At 37.1% G+C, this 20,441-nt stretch overlaps 1 protein-coding gene across 1 annotated transcript in view; it reads right to left on the bottom strand.

The window, feature by feature from the left end:
• Xrn2 (5'-3' exoribonuclease 2) overlaps window positions 1-20,441 on the bottom strand; it is a 78,429-nt gene that overhangs the window by 32,771 nt on the left and 25,217 nt on the right. Inside the window, exons 15-21 of the mRNA XM_076570788.1 lie at window positions 18,448-18,579; window positions 16,077-16,195; window positions 13,119-13,254; window positions 8,515-8,622; window positions 8,337-8,426; window positions 7,284-7,356; window positions 2,597-2,680 (exon numbers count right to left, since the gene is read on the bottom strand). Coding sequence (XP_076426903.1) covers window positions 2,597-2,680; window positions 7,284-7,356; window positions 8,337-8,426; window positions 8,515-8,622; window positions 13,119-13,254; window positions 16,077-16,195; window positions 18,448-18,579 — 742 coding nt within the window. The remainder of the gene's footprint in view (window positions 1-2,596; window positions 2,681-7,283; window positions 7,357-8,336; window positions 8,427-8,514; window positions 8,623-13,118; window positions 13,255-16,076; window positions 16,196-18,447; window positions 18,580-20,441) is intronic.

The raw sequence follows: 20,441 nt of genomic DNA, 5'->3' as shown, positions 1-20,441 counted from the left end.
ATAAAGCTACAACAAAGGAAAGCACCTACATTCTAAAAATAATCACGGCACAATGTTTATGAAAAGTAATTTATAAGTGATAAACTTAAATGTGTGATGTGTGGCTCTTATATCTAAAATGAGTTTTCGAATGAGTAGCTCTAAGAGGTTATTGCTGAGACACACTTGGATATATTGTAAGATCAAGGGCAAGTGTGTGTTATAAAGCACCCGATTTCTTATAAATACAAACAACCACATCATGACAAAGATTTGTCAGTTTCTTAGACTTGTTACATTGACACTAAGTGAAATTTTCAAAACTGAATTCATCTTTACATTTCCCAATTTAAATACTCTGTATTAATTATAAAATGCTACTTTTTATGCAGAGTAACATTACAAGTTAGCCCTCTAGGAGTAAATGCTTATTTTATCCAACTCTTTCAAGAAAAGTTAATCCTTTGATGATAATAGGAAGAAGGCAGATGGAGAAAATGAGTAATGCCTTCCTAAGAGGCAAGAGTATTTTTGTGTGTCCATGTCATTAAGAATCAAAAAAGTCAAAGGGTATTCTTTCTTTTTCCTTTTTAATTAACCTAGGAATGTTTATTTCCTTCTTAGTGTCTTCAAAGACCCAGTCATTGTTCAATGGTGTGGTGTTTAATCTCCACAGGTTTGTGAATGTTGTAGGGTTTTTCTTACTGCTGATTTATAGTCTTATTCAAGCAAGATCAGACAGAATACAAGCAGTTATTTCCATTTCCTTGTATTTGTTAAGACTTGATTTGTGTCCTATACATGGTCTGTTTCAGAGATAGTTCCACAGTCTGCTAAGAAATATGTGTATTCTGCAGTTAAGATGAAATGAATGTCCTATAAATGTCTGCTCAGTACATTTGACCTAGGATGTCATTTAATTCAGATATTTTTGTCAGTATTACCTATAACTCCTGGGGTTAATTTGTGACATTATCTCTAGCAGTATTTGTTTTATCAAACTGAATACACTTGTATTCAGGGTTTAGAATATTAACACTCCCTTGATGACTGTTCTTTAATCAGTATGAAGTGACCATCTTCATCTGTTTTCATTAGTTTGGGCTTGAAATACATACTGTCAGACACAATATCTGCTTGTTTCCTAGGTCCACTTGCTTGAAATAACTCAAGGGACATATATTCTTGAAGTGTGCTTTTTCTGAGGGTCTCATAATGTAGCCCAAGCTGAACGTAAACTTTCAGCAATCCTCCTGCCTTACCTCCTTCAGTACTAGGATAATAGGATTGTACCACCAAGCCCAGCTGAGCAGTCATTTTTTAAATAAATTTAGTAAATACTTTTGAATTAAAAATTGCAATAATTATCCAGAGGGCCTAGTCCAGTACCATGGGGGCTCCTCAGCTATTTGTTCACTGTTCATGTGTTTCCACTAGTTTGGCTGTTTGTCCCTGTGCTTTTTCCAATCATGGTCTCGATATCTCTTGCTCATAGAATCCCTCCTCCCTCCTCCCTCCCCCCTCCCTCCCCCTCCCTCTCCCTCTCCTCCCTCTCCTCCCTCTCCTCCCTCTCCCTCTCCCTCTCCTCCCTCTCCCCCTCCCCCTCTCCTCCCTCTCCCTCTCTCCTCCTCCCTCTCCCTCTCCCCCTCCCCCCCCCCCCTCTCTCTCTCTCTCTCTCTCTCTCTCTCTCTCTCTCTCTCTCTCTCTCTCTCTCTCTCTCTCGTCGATTGGATTCCTGGAGCTCCGCCTGGGACTTGGCCGTGGATCTCTGCATCTGCTTCCATCAGTCACTGGATGAGGGTTCTATCATGACAGATCGGCCATCTGATCACCAGAGTAGGTCAGCTCAGATACCCTCTTGACCATTACTAGTAGTCTATAGTGGAGTCGTCTTTGTGGATTCCTGGGGACCTTTCTAGCACTCTGCTTCCTATTTTCCCATGGTGTCTTCATTTATCATGGTATCTCTTTCCTTGTTCTCCCACTCTGTTCCTGATCCAGCTAGGACCTCCTGCTTCCCTAAGCTCTCTTTCCCCCGACCCTTGCCCTCCATTACCCCCCTTCACCCCCAGTTTGCTCCTGTTGGCCCTCTGGATAAGTGAGACAGTTGTTTAGCTTGAACTGTTTAGGGGGCCCCCAGGCAGTGAGACCAGGACCTGTCCTTAGTGCATGAGCCAGCTTTTTAACCTAGTGCCTATGGTGAGACACTTTGCACAGCCTTGGTGCAGGGAGGAGGGGCTTGGACCTGCCTCGACTGAATGTACCAGGCTCTGCTGACTCCCCAGAGGAGACCTTGCCTTGGAGGAGGTGGGAATGGGAGGTGAGTTGGGGTTGAGGGGGAAGACTGGGGGGTGGGAGGAAGGAGGGCAGGGGAATCCGTGGTTGATATGTAAAATGAATAGAAAATCTCTTAATTAAAAAAATTACAATAATTTAGTACTCAATTAACAGATAATAGATTAAGAAGCAAAGTTAATGTCTGTTGAAAGAAGTAAAACAATAACTTACTCTCCATATGAGAAATTTGACAAATGAAAAAAAAGTGTAATTTTATACAGAAATGTAAAGTCTATGTTGTACAGACTCAACATTGACCAAGTGGCAGTGTGACTCTTACTCTCTTCTGGAGTGAGGTCTGGGTACACCTCTTCTAGGGCGGCTCGCAGCCTTCGCTCATCCACAAATGGCAACAGAGCAACACCTGTGGAAACCAACAATCACCTACTGTTAGAATCACCTGAGTTCAGATTTTCATTGGTTCAAATGAACACTCGAGTAAAACATCTCTGTTGACACAAAGACATTTGGAACTGAACTTTATTTTGTCATGTAGCCAAAACTCGGATGCAAATATTTTCATGAGGTAGTAATGACCAAGAATGTCCCCATATTTTTCATACTTCCAATGTTGTCACCTTATTAAAGTCCTCAGGCCAACAGCAACTCATCTTGCTGGAGCTTGAGCCTGTCCGTTTGTCCTTCCCGATTCTTTATAAAAATGAAGTCATTTACCTCTCATACTCACAAGTTCTATTTCTGGACTACATGAAAAGTCTCTTCAACTTCCAAGCTTCCATAGCACTCTGCTAATATTTTAATCTGATTAATTTGTATACAAACATTCTTTAGAGCCTTGCCTAACTAACTTACTAGTGGGAAATAGAACAGACTATGCATGTGGGGACTGAAAATTCAGAGTGTGCTGAATTAAAGGCATTGTTTTATTTGAGCCTATGGTCATCATTTTTAGGAAACTTATCCTTAATACAGGACCTATTATGAAAATTATTATATACTAAAAAAAATTACTGAAGCATATCTATGTTTTGTTAGATACAATTTTGGCCAAATAAAACTTAAAGATAAATAGCAACAACAAATGTTAAATAGAACTAAACAATTCTAAAACAACCACTCCAAACCACTATATTTGAAAATTGTAAGAAATGAAAAGGCTTCCAAAGTAGACATTACTAACTTAGTTACTATTATTTTCTCACTAAGGAAGCATTTGATTTTATTACCACGTAAGAATCTAAGTTAAAAACAAACTAAGTTCTGGTATAAATTTTGCAGTGCCTAAAAGAAGTGATCTCAAAATTATCAGCACCTATTATCTAGGAAAGCCCAATTTGATTACTGGGAAACACAGGGAAATAAAGAAGTTATCCAAAATCTGTTCAGTCATACACTTGGGAGAAATATACCAACAAATACCCAAATCATTATTTAGCTTTTATTTTCTACCCATTTGACTTAGGATTTCAGAAAAGCTCTATAAGACTTCCTTTCCTATAATAAAACTTTCCTACAATATTAATTCCAGAAGCTGAATCCAACCAGCAAACAACCTGCAGTGACACTGGCAGTGATAAAATCACCAAGGAACAAACAAATCACCTTTGTTGCCTAGAACAGAAAGAAATGGCTAATAGCAGTGTGCTGGTGATAAAAGCGAGAAGAGCAGATAGCTCATCTCTGGACGCTCTAGTCCACACACTGCCTCTTCTGATCCTCACATCCACCCTGATACAGTCTCGGTTTCTGTTCAGATAGTCACTTCAATAGAGCTCCTCTAGAGCCAGACTCCCTAGGTGTCCAGATCTTGGTTTCACTACCATAAAATTTTGACCAAATTACCTAAGTTGTCTGTTCACATATATAAAACAATCAAAACTATTACATATATATCAAATTTAATAAAATCATAATATTGTTACATATGATGTGTTCAAAGTACACACACTCAAAAAAAAAGTTTTTTTTAAAAAAGTACCCAGCTACATTTCTCTTCCTATCATTTTAAGGTATAATCAACCTGGGCAAGAACTTTACCAAGTAATATATTGACATGGCCTCCAATAAGTTTTAAAAGTGTGTTTAAAACTTTTTTTTTCCTTTTATTGGTTTTTTAAGACAGGTTTTCTCTGTGCAACAGCTCTAGAGATCTGCTAGCCTCTGCCTCCTGAGTGCTGGGATTAAGAGCATGCACCACCATCACCCAGCTTAAAATATATTTCTTAATAGTACTAAATTTCACATCTTTTTTTTACTATGGATGGCATCTAAGTGAAAATATTAATTTAAGTTGATATAAAATACAAAGAAATAATAAAAAAAAAAAACTATGATATTTAAACCATCCTAAAACATAAAGCTTTCCAAGAGACCTCCTGATGGTTAATCTTCACTTTCAATTTGACTGGATTTGGAACCACCTAGGAGACACACAACTTTAAGTATATTTGTATAGGTGTTTCCACAGAAGTTTAATGAAAAGGGAAGAACTTTTCTGAATGTGAGCAGCTCACTCTTAATGGCCGGAGTTCCTAATAACAAAAACGAAGCCAGCTGAGCACTCTTTCTGCTTTCTGACTCGAGTTCAGTAACCAGATACTTCATGTTTCCCACTGCCATGCATTCCCTATGTGTTAGACTAGGTCCCTCAAGTCATGAACCAAAATAAACCCTTCCTTTCTTGGGTTGATTTGTCAAGTATTTTGTCACAGTAATAATAATTAATATAGACTCAAAATACCCTAGAAAAATCCTGAGCAAGAATAAAATGGGAAAATATAATTTCTGACTTCACAAAACATGTAAGTCATTAAAACAGTACAGTACCAGCATAAAATCAGATACAAAGAACAATGGATTAGATTAATAGCCTCAAAAATAGCCAAATGATTTGCAACAAAGAATACCAAGACCAGACAACAGGAAAAAGTCTTTGTAGCAACTGATGCATTAAAAAAATCAATATCCACATATGAATGAATGAGATTAGATCCTTATCTTACACCATATAAAAATATTAAGTCAAAATAAGACTCTGAAGATTGAAATAAAAGAACTAAAATTGTAAAAATTTTTAAAGAAAAGCTGGGCGGTGGTGGCGCATGCCTTTAATCCCAGCACTTGGGAGGGAGAGGCAGGCAGATCTTTGTGAGTTCGAGGCCAAGCTGGTCTACAGAATGAGTTCCAGGAAAGGCGCAAAACTACACAGAGCAACCCTGTCTCGAAAAACTAAAACAAAACAAAATTTTAAAAGAAGACAGGCAGATTCATGATACTGGACTTGGCAAATGATTTCCTGAATATGACATCAAAGACAAGCAAAATAAATAAAGACCATCAAAATTTAAATGTTTCTGACATTAATGGACATTATAAGAAAATGAAAAGATAATGCACAGAATTGAAGAAAATATATTTTTAAAAAAAATCACATCAAATAGTATTAATGTTTCATGCTTTTTTTTTTTATAAACTTTAATGCAACAACTAAAACCCAATCCAACTTAATGGATTTGAAGATATTTCTTTAAGGATATAAATGCTCAAAAGCATATGAAAACTTGCTCACTATTACTATCATCAGGAAAATGTAAATAAAAGCTACTGTGAGTTACCACTTCATAGTGATAAGGGCAGCTCTTTTTAAAAAAAAAAATCCAAGGAAAAAATATTGGCAAGGATGTGAGGAAATCCCAAACTGTTGAGTATTATTCTATCTTCACCCTGGAATGACTATGTTGAGAAGATTCTTTGTCATTGATACAAATACTGTTACTATAATAACATAAGTTGGCAAGTAATCTATATGTTTATATGTTTAAGTTTTTATTTAGTAAACCTAAGCAAGGGCTGAATTATGTATTTAATAAACACAAATATATTTACCTATTAATTTTATTACCTCTCCATTTTCTTATGCCCCTTCTCCTTAATTAAAACATCCTCCACAAATTTCCCTCAAAAACTTCCTGAGAGTCTAATCCATTTATATGTGACAAAGACATTTTATATAGTCCCAATTTGTAGGATGCATTTTCCATTATCCTTAAAGTAATATGAAATTATCACTACTACTTAAACCAACCCCCTTCAACTCTCCCCACCAACCAAATTTCTTAAAATTTCCAAGGACAGCATTGGGGGGGAGGGGGAAGTGAGTGTTGGGAGGCTGATTTGATCAAAGCCACTTGTACATGCCAAGCAAATGATCTACCACTGAGCTTTGTCCCAGCCCTTCGATCTGTAATTGTTTCATAGGCCCCTCTGTCTCACAGTTAAGAGCTTAGGATCCTAAAAAAGTGTACAGCACAAGAAAGTGTCACGATTTGCTGAAAGGAATCTTTGGTGAAGGAGTTTTTTATTGTGTTTTATATTCAATGATCAGCATGTGTTGAGTAGTGAATAACACCTTAAATTTAGTATGACTCTTGAAAATTGCCTTTCCTACAAAATCTATTTACACAAGGAATTTAAAAGCAGACAAAACAAATGAGTGTCAAGTGTTGAGTTTCTAGTATATTTTTTGCAAGTTACCACAGTATATCCCCAAATGGGCATGACTATTTCTTTCTCAGCAGCTTCACAAGGTGACAATAAACTACTGACTAAACAAAAAAGCCACAAAGGACACTAAACCAGCAATTTTAACCTATATCAACAAGTTACTATTTACCATAATGTTATTATTAAAATTACTATCAATCATTTGACAATCATGGATTGAATAGATATATCCACTAAACATGTAGTTATGAAAATACATATGGTTTCCAGAATTCATTAAAATTCTTTATTAAAAATAGTAAATAAGTAACTTTATTGATAAAATTCTTTATTAAAGCCTGTAAACATGCCAGGCAGTGATGGCACATGCCTTTTGATGCCAGCCTAGTCTACAGAGCTAGTTCCATGACAGCCAGGGTTACATGGAGAAACCCTGTCTCAAAAAACAAAACAAAACAATAACAACAAAAGTGAACAAAAACGAATGAATATCTAGATTTTACCTTGCCATGCATATTTCTTCCCATTCAAATCAATAGCAAAATCTTCTGGATAGAAGTCAATTATACTAGAATCCTGTCAGGGAGAAAGTAAAAGACTCAAAAACAAAAGCCACATGCCTTGTCACAAAAAAAAAAAAAAAACATAATAGGACTCTTGTTCAATTCATCAATCTTTAATGAGAAATGAGGTATATTTTCTCTAAATGTTAAGGTTACTAATACTAGGTATAGTGAAACAAAATCAACAACTTTATTTAAACAAACAAAAAGAGTTTTAGAACTGATAATTATGGGCTACATGCACGCAGTGAAGGGTTTAGTTACTCAACATTTCCTACTTCCTGGCTGGGTCTCACTTTTTAACTAGCACTAAAAAACAAGCTTAGGTGTAGATGTAACTAACCGTCTTATTAAATAAGAAACACAGAAACAATGTAAAAGAGAAAGCCGAGAGGTCAGAGCTCAGAGCTAAAATCTCACCCTTCCGCCTGCGGTGTCCCAGCTTCCCGAAAAGAGACCTATTTCCTGTCTGTTCGTCTATTTATAGTATTTTGTTCTGCCTTCTCATTGGTTGTAAACCCAAACACGTGACTGCCTCGTCACTGTCTGAATGCACAGCCCCCAGGTCTTAAAGGCATATGTCTCCAATGCTGGCTATATCCCTGAACACACAGAGATCTATGGGATTAAAGGCGTGTGCCACCACCGCCACACTCTTGCTATGGTTCTAATAGCTCTGACCCCCGGACAACTTTATTTATTAACATACAATCAAAATCACATTTCAGTACAATAAGATTACCACCACACTTAGGGGTAACTTAGGTAGGTCAGATAGAAAGTCTGAGGTCATTACATAGGGATGAAACAAACAGAAATAGTTATGCAGGGCACAGTGACTCACAACTTTAATTCTGGTACTGGGAAATCAGAGTTGGATCTCTGTGAGTTCAAGACTAGCCTGGTCTACAGAGGGAAATCCAGGGCTACAAAGTAAGTTCCCTGTCACAAAAAGTTAAATGTTTCAACACATTTGAAAACACTAAGACTTACAGGGTCACTCATGAGCTTCCGCCATGATGGAGGTAGAAAGTTACCACTTGCAGCTGGAAAGACCCCCATGAGTTGTTCCAGTGGTTTAAACTGCAAGAGAGGAAAAGGTTAAGATTAAAGACTCCAAACTTTGATTCAGTTCAAATTCCTTTTTTTTTTCCATCAACTTGAAACTTACCGGTTTTGTGCCCTTCTCAAATTCAGAAGACATGTCTGCAATACCTTCAAAGTCTGAGGCAAATGGTGCATAATGGAATGGATAATACCACTTCCAGGAAGCACAGCCCTAAAATCATTAATGACAAATAAAAGCAAAATATTCTTAATGATGAATATGATAAAAAATAGATTATGACTATATGACTATATAGTAATATCCTATTTGTAAAATACAACTTCTGGTATATATTCCACTCATTCATTTTTCTGAATTCAAAATATTGTTTAATTGTCTGCTTCATATCAGTGGTTCCTTTACCTAAAAGATATGGTGAAACTTCTTAATAATCAGTAGTTAACATCAAACTTTCTATTCACAAACACAAATGGGCTATGTTGTAGAGTATTATTTTAAGGTGTGCTATTTTTTTTATGTTGCATTTGTTTAACTCTGTGACGCCGTGACACTTTGCTTGACTAAAACACCTGATGGTCTAATAAAGAACAGAACAGCCAATAGCAAGGCAGGAGAAAGTATAGGTGGGACTGGCAGGCAGAGAGAATACGTAGAAAGAGAAATCTGTGAGAAGAAGAATACTCAGAGAAGGAGGAGTCGTACAGGGGCCAACCACCCAGCTACACAGCAAGCCACGGAGAAACAGTGAGATTTATAGAAGTATAACAACAGGAAAGGCCCAGAGGTAAAAGGTAAATGGGATAATTTGTTAAGGAAAGCTGACTAGAAACAAGTCAAGCTAAGGCCAGGAATTTATAAGTAAGAATATATCTCCCTGTGACTTGTTTGGGAGCTGGGTGGCAGGCCTCCCAAAAGAGTACAAAACAACCAATAACATTTTGGGGGTGGGGCTTGAATTTCCACAGTGCCTAAGAAAGCTTAAAAAAAATGAGGATACAGCTCCTTTAAGAATTTCTACCTGCTGGCAAGCCTTTGAGTAGCCAGTAAGTTAAGCAGGAACAAAAAACTAAGTAAAAATGCCTGCTACAGTGCAAGCATCAGCATTCTAGAGCTCTACGAAAGGTTTAATACAGTTCTTGGTCACAAAACTCCAACCAGACCAAATGTGTGTAGGCTTAAGAAAGAAATGGGGTATGGACAGTCATAGAAAGAAAGAAATAGTTTAAAAATAATAAAGTCTTTAAACAGAGAAGTAAAATACTAAAAAAGAAAAAGCCATGTAAAGATGGGAAATACATAGGGAGTCTGGATTCTGTATGTTGTGTTGGTTTTGAATTTTTTGAATGTTGTTGAACAAAGACAGCTGGTGGCAGACATAGGCTTGTGAACAAGACTGCAAAATTGAACCAACCTAGATGCTTTAGGGTTATCTTAACTTTGGAAAAAAAATCAAAAAATATATTTGTCAAATGGAAATCAAAAATGCTTTGGAGTTTTGTTTCCAGAGATGTGAGGCTGTGGATTCCTTCAGGGATAATATGGATCAGGTGTGATCAAGGGAGACCTCCCAAATCTTGACAGATGATATCTATAAGCAAAGATTACTGTAGGTCTTCCCAGGACTTAGGATATTATCTAAAATTTTCTCTGGGACTCTAAAGATACTTTACCTACAGAAAGCAGGATGCTGTCTGGAGAATACTATGCCCACATTCCCAAGAAATAGAGTGGGTGGCTTTTGGTTATTTGGTGGGTTATGTTTGTTATCATTTGGGGGAATATAGATAGAAATTTAAAGTTATTTTTGTTACACTGTATGTTTCTAATCTTGTTTAAAGAATTTTTGTATATCGATAAAATTTTAAGGTAATTTTTGTTACAACATATTGTATGTATGTTTCTATTCTTGTTTAAGGTATTGTACCTTTAAAAGTGTAAGGTAAAGTTCTATTTTTTGAAAGCTATTATAAACTATATAGTATAATCAGGAATATAGGTTAGCAGTCATTTATAACAATCAAATTTGTAGATATGTTGGGTATGCTTTCCAGATCATACAGAGATATATTTTAAATAGATAGTTTTCAAGCCTTTTAAAGACCTATAGAATATGGTATTTAAAATTTTTCGTTAACTTAAGATTTTTCACGACAACGAGACACATCTGCTCCTGGCAGCATAATGTACTTCAGAGAAGATGATGGGCACTGAAGAAACTCCTTATGGAGTTTGCTTTCCTTGTGGCAAGGTTAGCCACTGGGCAAAGAAACTGCTCTTTCTTGCCTTTGACAGCGCTGCGCTTGCTGACAATGTGATGTGCAGACTGGACATGCAGGACACACAGGAAAAAGACTGTTGAACTTTACCAAAACAAGGCAGGATAGTCTTTCAAAATTCCTACTTCACAGAAGAGTCTGTCAGATATTCTGCAGGACACAGAGTAAAGTGACTGGTGAACTTTGCCAAAACAAGTCAGGGCAGTCCTTCAAAATTCCTGCTTCACTGAGAAGTTTGCCAGATACTATGAACCAGTAGGCTGAAGATGGATGCCCCAATATTACAGAAGGAACTCTGGGTGATTGTCCAGGCAGTCAGATGTCTCTGTCATTGCTAGACTTTTGGAAGTTGTTTGCAATGTACTTTTTGTTTACTCAAATAATATTATATCCTTCTGGATCTCTGATGGAGTTGAAGACTAGATAGTTATAGTTGCAGTTTTCCTTAGTTATGATAGAGAGAAAATTAGGTATAAAACTTTAGATTCATTAAGATAAGATAGATAATGGAGTATTTTCTTTTAGTTTGCCAGACACAAAGTCATTACATTGTGACGGTAATTTGTACTTGATAATTGTTTTTTGTTTTTATGGTTTTTTTTTTTTTTTTTTTTTTTTTGGTTTTTTTGAGACAGGATTTCTCTGTGTAGACCAGCCTGGCCTCGAACTCACAGAGATCCACCTAGCTCTGCAATAAATGTTCTTATTGGGTACATTCTTCTTATGGTAAAAAGCTTTCATTTTTTTTTTTTTTTTGACAAAAAGGAGGAATGTTGCAGAATATTATTTTACGGTGTGTTAATTTTATTTATGCTCTGGAACATTTGTTTGGTGATGCAAAGATGTGCTTAATTAAATAAAATCCACTTGCGGTCAGGAGACTGAGTCAGCAACTAACTGACAGGAAGTGGTAGGGAGGAGCCAGGTGGAGAAGGTTTTTTTAAGTAGGGGGTGAGGAGAAGCACAGGGGCTTTTTGGAGGAAATGAGCAAGGAGAGGAGGAGGTGAGCTACTTGCTATTCAACCTCTCTGAAGAGGAGAATTCCACCTTAACCTTTGAATCTTGAATTCTTTAGAGGGACAGAGGTTTAGTCAAATTCCCTTTGTAGCTTTGCAAGAGTCGGAGCCTGAGGCAACAGAATTCTCTCTGGCTACAGTCCTTGCAGCCTAACTGCTGCTAGAACAGTAAAGTTGTAGTTGCTGATTCAGACAAATGTGGCTTAAAAGGCAGCAACAATTAAACAAAAGGACAACAGGCTAAGATATTTATCCTTAAAATATATTTGACAGCCGGGCAGTGGTGGCGCACGCCTTTAATCCCAGCACTCGGGAGGCAGAGGCAGGCGGATCCCTGTGAGTTCGAGGCCAGCCTGGGCTACCAAGTGAGTTCCAGGAAAAGCGCAAAGCTACACAGAGAAACCCTGTCTCGAAAAAACCAAATATATATATACATTTTCTTTCCAATCTCAAGCTTCTATCATCAAATAAAACCAATTCACAAAAGGCTCAATATTTTATTTCATGTAACATCATAATACCATAGGAGAGGTGTTATAATCAAATCCTTTCAAATTTCTATTGGTATGGTTTACACTGTATCCTTTTGTAGTTGGAAAGTTTCTCCAGTGTCCCACCCAGTCCTACAGCCACTCGCACCCAAGTAAATATACAGAGGCTTATATTTATTATCAATTGTATGGCCTATGGAAGGCTTTTTGTTAGCCAGCTATTATAACTTAATCCAGTTTTATTAACCTATAAGTTGCCACGTGGCAAGGCGTTACCAGTCTGTTGGCATCTTGCTTTCCCTTGGGGGGCGGCTGGCATCTCTTATCTCTTTCCTGTCTCTCCTTGGATTTCCTGTCTGTCTTGCCATAGGCCAAAGCAGCTTATTTATTAACCAATGGGAATTACATTTATTTACAGTGAACAGAAAGATATCTCACAACATTCTTTCTTTACTTAGTGACTATCAAATACTCTAAACTCTATTTAAACAAACAAACCAACCAAAACCCCAGTAAACTTTAATCATCTTAAAGACCAACTCACACTCTGATCCTAAAATCCTTTAACATAACAAAACCAAATTTTACTGATATAGTAATTCCTAAGGAACTTCCAAGTCTACTATTCATGGCAATTTTTTTCCCCCCGAGACAGGGTTTCTCTGTGTAGCTTTGCGCCTTTCCTGGGACTCACTTGGTAGCCCAGGCTGGCCTCAAACTCACAGAGATCCGCCTGCCTCTGCCTCCCGAGTGCTGGGATTAAAGGCGTGCGCCACCACCGCCTGGCTAATATTTTTAATAGGAAGTTTTAAATAACAAGTGTGGGTTTTATCTAAGGATATTCAACATTATGTACAATTAAAGAAATTACTAGTTTTCTAAAATGATTGCGAAAAACTTAGGAGGAAAAATTCTTTTGGTACCTGGTAATAATATCGAAGAACCCAGCACAGTCCTTCAACATAGGACTGAACAACCTTACGTCGGAATTTCTCATCAGCTGCATCTACATCAAATTTGTTCTTGTAGTATCGTTGCTTCCAACCTGCTTCCCATAACCTAAAAACCAGATGAAGTAAGTTTATACTAAATTAATACATCTGCAGCTAGATTGTCTACTGATTCCCAACATTATTCAATTTATATTTAATGTCTAAGGGAAATTGAATGAGCTGAACAGAAAAGTTAACAGAGATTCATTTAACTTTCTAAAATGATGAACTCCACTTTCAGCATTTTTCCATGATAATTAAACATCAGGAACCCAAATATTGATTATGGTAAGGCAATTATAGAACTACATTTTTAAAAAAGAGAAGATAACCATTTATTAAGTAAATATATTATACTTGTTTGTGCCAATCTTAATACTGCTTCCCATATCCTCATTAATTGTGTAATAATTCTAAAACTATGTTCTAAGATTAAAATATTGAAGACATCTTATATTTCCAAGTTCATCACAATGTGTTAAACCATATGAAGAAAGTTAAGACATTTTTAAAATGGTATTTTAAAGGTTAAACAAAAAGGCATACAACAATCTAGGAAGCATATGGGCAGAGATTGTGTGCATTCCTGTTCTCTCTATCCTTGCTTGCCTCATCCCTCTAGCAACACAGAGTTCTGATGTCTTACTAGGAGACAGAGACTTATTTCTGCATCCCCTCCCCTCATATCCCTATTCTTCTCACTTATGTTCTGTTATAACCTAGAAGCAGGTCAATTAATTCACTAATTATCATTAATATTGAAAATGCACAATCACATCTTAAACCTTATGTGTGTGTTCTTACATGCATGACTGAGCACCACATGCCTGTCTTATGACCACGGCCACTGGATTCCCTGGAACTGGAGTTACAGACAATTGTTAGCTGCCATATGAATACTGGGAATGAAACCCAACTCCTCATCTGGAGCAGGCCATGCTCTTAACCCCTCATCTATCTCTCCAGCCCCACAATCAAATTTTTAGCCCCCCAAAAAGTGTTGTGTTTTGTATTTTTATTCTTTAAAAGATTTAAAGACTTTACTAAAGGAAAAAGAATAAACTAACACTTTCAAAAAAATCAAGTTAGACTAAGAACAACAAGTCATTCTCCATTAAAGACCTTTTCGTGTTTCCGACTTTAATAACTGTAGAGAATACACTATCCTCCCAAAGGATCAAAAACAAAGACTCATAGAACTAGAAGAAACAGCCTCAGCCGGGCAGTGGTGGCGCATGCCTTTAATCCCAGCACTCAGGAGGCAGAGGCAGGCGGATCTCTGTGAGTTTGAGGCCACCCTGGTTTATAAAATGAGTTCCAGGAAAGGTGTAAAACTACACAGAAAAACCCTTTCTCAAAAAACCAAAAAACAAACAAACAAAAAAAGAAATGGCCTCTACTGGTTTACATAAAAGTACCAATGAAACAAACATTAAGAGCCTCAAGAAATTCTTGATAGAAGCCTTGAATATCGCTGGGATCCATGAAACAATAAATGACTGAACAAATCAAGTTACCTATCAAACCAGTGTTTATCATTATGGCTACATAATAAACAAAAACAATCTAACTGGGTAAGATGGCACATGCCTTTAATCCTAGAAAGGCAGAAGCAGGCACATCTCTGTCAGTTCAAGACCAGCCTGGTCTACAAAGAAAGTTCCACACAAACCTAGGTTACTAGGTGCCTTGTGTTTAAAAAAAGGGGGGGTTAGGGGTATTTGGAAAGAGCTCAGAGGAGAGATAGCTCAGAGGTTAAGAGCACCGGCTGCTCTTCCAGAAGACTGGGTTCAAATCTCAGCACCCAACCACCACCTGTAACTCCAATTTCAGGGCATCTGACATCCTCTTCTAGCCTCTCCAGGTACCAGGCACACACATGGTACACAGACATACATCCAGGCTAAAACACATTTAAAAAAAAAATCAAATATAAAAGAAAACTTCTAGGATGGAAACCCAAAGTGACAGAGATGGCAGAGACCAGAGTTAGATTAAATAAATGTTTGTCTCATGGCTATTCATTAAGCTGATATTTTTTCCCACAGATCCAATATTAAAGGATACTAGGAAAATAAAGTCATATATGACCTACACATGAAGTTCTTAATTGTAAGTAAGAATCCCCACATTTTATCTCCTGTGCAAGAAGCATGCCTTGCTGAACTTTGAAAGATACCATTTTCCTAAATTCTTAGTGGGCTACAGTGTTTTAAATTGTTGACCTTTTGTAAAGGGAGCACAAGGTAATCTGGACTTAGGTATAGGAAAGGCTAGTAATCTTTTTATATAATGATTCCAAGTCCAGTCTCTGAACCAATTACAGAATCAAAGTTTCCCACTATAAAATTTAAGTATACAGTTAAAAGGAAACTCCTTTGCCATGAAACAAAAATTGTATATATTTAATTCTGTAGTTCTTTTAAAAAATATATATTTATATCTTAAAATGGCTTCTGCACATTTCAGTTTGAAGAGGAACCTTTTCAGTTGAGAATTCTAAAGCAAACTATGTTATTGTCCAAATGTATCTGAACTTTCTAGGTTAAGCAACTTGAAAATTTAATCTCTAAACAGTAACATTCAGATCACATCACTGGAGCTAAATATTCGTGCCTAGCCAATCTAGTGCTTGGTCTCAGAGGGGAAAATAGCTTGGAAGACAGAAAGCTGCCTGCATACTAATCTAGATACTTGGGTTTAACAGCAATAGCCTACACATCTCCCTGGAATTAGTGACTATTCTAACTCTCCACATTAATTACTGCTGGATAAAAAGATCACAGGCAAGTATCTGAAGGCATTGCTGCTCTAAGCTAAATAGCATTAATTAGACTACATCTATTTCAGCAATTTGCTAACAAAGTGCTACCAAAAAAATGGCTTTACCTGACGTTATCCTCTGGCTCTGGCTCACTGTCACTGTCTTCTGCTTTCCTCTTAATTCCTGCTAGCGGAGATGGAGAGCCATCAGATGCAAAACTTGTATTAGGAGATACTGAGGGACTCTGCAGACAATTATGACATTACAGAAGAATTTCATTATTCGTATTACACAAGAAGATATTGCTAAACATCTACCACATAGAATTTCATGCTGATAATTTGTAAAGCTATTAAACAGAGAGCAAACGTATGCCTTGTCCTATACCAGCCCCCTTCCTAAGAAACCCAACAAAGTACCAAGCTTTCTATGTTCAAACGCCAAAAAATTATTAGGACAAAATGTGTTTTAAGAGAACAATAGTTTAACAGACATAAAAAAAATTATTCAACTTGAACCTTGATTTCCTTTGATAGTTTCCTGGTATTATGAATTCAAAATCATTTTCTACTATCAAAGAGTAAAAATTTAAAAAAAAAACTCTGAAGGAAAAATTATACATATGGTACATATTATCAGTACTACAGAACAATCACACACACACACATACATATATCAGATAAAGCTCATGAGAGTGCCATCAAATAGTAAGTGTTCAGTCATACCCAACCACCCTGGAAAGCAGCAATTTAATGAGACTCCATCTGAAAACTGTCAAATTATTTTATATGTATTGTTTTAAAATTCAGTATATAAAATAGAAAAATGGAGATTTTTATTAGTACTACAAAAACTTGAAGCTATCAGTTTTCCTTTGTACCAAATTCAAAGAACACAATAGGACCCTAAATATTTTAATATTTAATATTTTTAAATCTTTTGCAATTACAGTTAAGATAAATGACCAAAATTGTCACGATAGAAAACACTTTCATAGTTAAGCTTTCTTTCTGTTAATCATGCAGATTAGCTATTTTAAGTAAAATGAATTACTTTAAAACTGAGAGCTCACAAGGCTCTCAAGGCTTTAGTGGTACTAGACCAAAAACCTTAGCATGAAGACAGTTCACACTACACACCAAGAAAAGTTAAGCTATACTTCACGCAGAACTAAAAGTGCTTTCCTTTCCAAGATGGATGTCAGCTTTGTGCAGAGCAATGTGTACCCAAGGCTAGGAGGATGGCTCTGTGAGTAAAGCACGTGCTGTACCAGCACAAGAATCTGAGTTCAACCTGCACACATCTCAAATGAAAAGCCAGACACATGCCTTTAATCCCAAAGTCTCTGAGTTTGAGACTAGCCTGGTCTACAGTGAGTACCAGCCAGGGCTACATAGTGAGTCTCGCTTTAAAAATAACCGTGAAAGGTGAAAACCAACTCTACAAATTGTCCTATGACTTCCATAGTGCATGATGATTCACAGCACCCCTCCAGACACACATCATATACAGACGCCATAATAATTATTAAAGAATTTCCTTTAAAAACACATACCCTCAGTGTCTAAACAAACCAGTGCAGAAAGGTATCTTTATATATGGAAAATGAGAGAGGCACTATCAGACAGACAGATCGGAGTCTGCCATACCAAGCTCAACCTCTACTGGAGGCATGCATGGCCTTGAGCAACTGAACCTCTGTAAGTTTCACCATACACTGATGATGTTCTCTTTAGATGATATAACAAATATTCAATCAAATCATGTGTGTCAAAGATTACTGACTAGCATTCTGCCTGCCTAGAGCAAGTTGCTAATCAACCAGTAAATAATCACTATTATTTAAGCCTTATCTATTTGGTTGACATTTATATTAACTGTCCAAGCATAGAGACGGTGTACGCTTTTCAAAATGCAGTATCTTATCTTAGGCTATCAAAAAAAAAAAAGGTACTCATCAATGACTAAATCTTCATGGCTCAATTAAGCATGGAACAGTTTTGAAAAGATATTTAAAGGTATCCTTTACTACCCAAATTCTGGTTCCTTTGTATTCGTAAAGGTAAGAAACAAATGGCAAAAGCTCATAACTGGTCCCAAGGAGAAGAAAAAATAAGAGAGCAAAAGTCATTGTCCTCTCTAGCCTAGGCCTTGCGACATCTGGATAAACCAGTCATATTTTTAGTACCATCCACCACTCAGTTCTTTGTGGTAGAGACAAGCAGCTATAGTCCATGTAGTACGGGAATACCACAGCCACTTAACTATCTCTTTATATCAACTTGTATTGACTATCCTATATACTTTTCTTTCACTTCATTAGTAATTTTCATCTTGCTAAAGATAGATTTAATAAAGTTAAAAATATTCTGAGACAAAGGATGCTGGGAAAAACCTGCCAAACAAAACCTTAGACAAAATGGTAAAATCCACAGACACAATTCTTAAAGGACCGAACATTCATCATGCAACACCACACAGAAACAAGTCACTTACAGAGTTACCATGCATCCTCATTTCGTAGGCCGCTTGTCTTGGATTACTGGCTACGTGACAGCCTGGTGAATTTCTTGAACCCAAGGCATGAGGTGTTAATATCCCACTAGGAGTAAAAGCTGGTTGATCTCTCTAAGATAAAACACAAGTAAAATTCAATTACTACAACACAGGCAGTGACAAGCAGCAAAGAAGCTAAGGGAACAGTCCGCATTTCAAGTGTTTGACTCCTCGACTCATCGAACACCAGAGACTTCCAAACCCATTACAAGGTTACTTACACCTTATAAGCAACAGTCGGTAATACTTAGTAACTTTGCCCTAAAGTCATTTTAAGTCTCATGTTAATGTTTGTTCACAATTTCAGAAAACATACAAACTATAATCCAGGTGAGAAAAATAACAATATATATATTTTTAAAAACAGTAAAACAACTTTTATTTACTCATACTCTGTTACAATTAGGCTTTTTATTTCTTCTTAAGTAGAACTATAATTAGGGCTTTAACAGGTAATAGCTATGGTTGACTGCTAAAACATATATTAATAGAGAATAGTATACATGATAGAAATCATACATATCTCTCCCAAACTAAGTGCTTGTGCTGGCTAGTTTTATGTCAACTTGACCCAACTACAGCCATCTGAAAAGAAAGAATCTCAACTGAGAAAATGCCCCCCATAATATCTAGCTGTAGAGCATTTTCTTAATTAGTGACTGATGGGGGAGAGCCCAGCTCATTGTGGGTGGTGCCACCTCTGAGCTGATGGTCTTGGGTTCTACAAGTGAGCAGAGCTGCATCAGCTCTGCCTCCAGGTTCCTGCCTTCATTGCTTCTGATGATTAACTGTTTATGTGAAACACAGTGAAATAAATGCTTTCCTAGTTGCTTTTGGCCATGGTGTTTCATCATAGCAATAATAACCCTAAGACAGTGCTCTTGAATCCAAATGCAATGGTAAGCAACTTAACATTTCTCCCTTTAGTTTCCAGACACTGCTCAGTTCTTATAAAACATAGCAAAAGTAGTAAGTTTGAAAATCCATCTGATAATGAGAAAAAAAAAGGAAAGAAGTGAAGTGACTATAAAGTATTACACAACTGCATAGACTCTATCACAGACAGACAAGCAGCAGCACAGTTAAGAAAAAGGACGGATCAATACTGGGAGCAAAACCAACAAGGGAGGCCATGCATATGACAGGGGGGCACAACAAAAGCAGAATATAATTGGAAGTACAAATGAAGAAAATATTAAATAGCACAACAGGTGAATTTAGAAGACAGCAGGGGAAAGCTAGATGGTCAAAATTGGACCAAAACCAAGACAGAACTGAATTCTGAAGAAACTGAGGAGTCTGAGATTTCAGAGCAAGAAAAAAAGTTCAGAAGGTCACATTCTAAGAGGATTAGAATCTGACAAAGATGAGGGAAGAGAAAATGTGTACAGTAACTTCCAAAATGATGCAAAGGGTCAACTATTCTTATTAGAAAAACTATCTAATTGTTACAAACAATTCTAATAGCCAAGTGCCACTTGCTGCCCACTTCCTGTCCATCAGGTGGAACCCCAGACTCCAAAGCTTAGGAAAGGCTTCTTTAAAAATGAACCAGTGGCCGGGCGGCGGCAGCCCACGCCTTTAATCTCAGCACTTGAGAGGCAGAGCCAGGCGGATCTCTGTGAGTTCGAGGCCAGCCTGGTCTACAGAGAGAGATCCAGAACAGGCATCAAAGCTACACAGAGAAACCCTGTCTGGAAAAAACAAGCAAGCAAACAAACGAACGAACAAACAAAAGAAACAGTGACTGTGTATAATCTCACATACCAGTAGTCCTTTGCACTTGGAAGAATAAGGCAAGAGGATTGAGAGCTCAAGACCAACTTGGGCTAGACACACAGATGTATTCTCTATCTCAACACACACGTACGCATGCACTCACACACGCTCGCGCAGACCCCAGTTTTCGTCTGCTAGCTCCAAGACAGCAGGTT

Source organism: Peromyscus maniculatus, chromosome 4 (genome assembly GCF_049852395.1).
Source record: "Peromyscus maniculatus bairdii isolate BWxNUB_F1_BW_parent chromosome 4, HU_Pman_BW_mat_3.1, whole genome shotgun sequence".
NCBI classification, from domain to species: Eukaryota; Metazoa; Chordata; class Mammalia; order Rodentia; family Cricetidae; genus Peromyscus; species Peromyscus maniculatus.
This window is presented reverse-complemented; position numbering and strand designations above follow the sequence as displayed.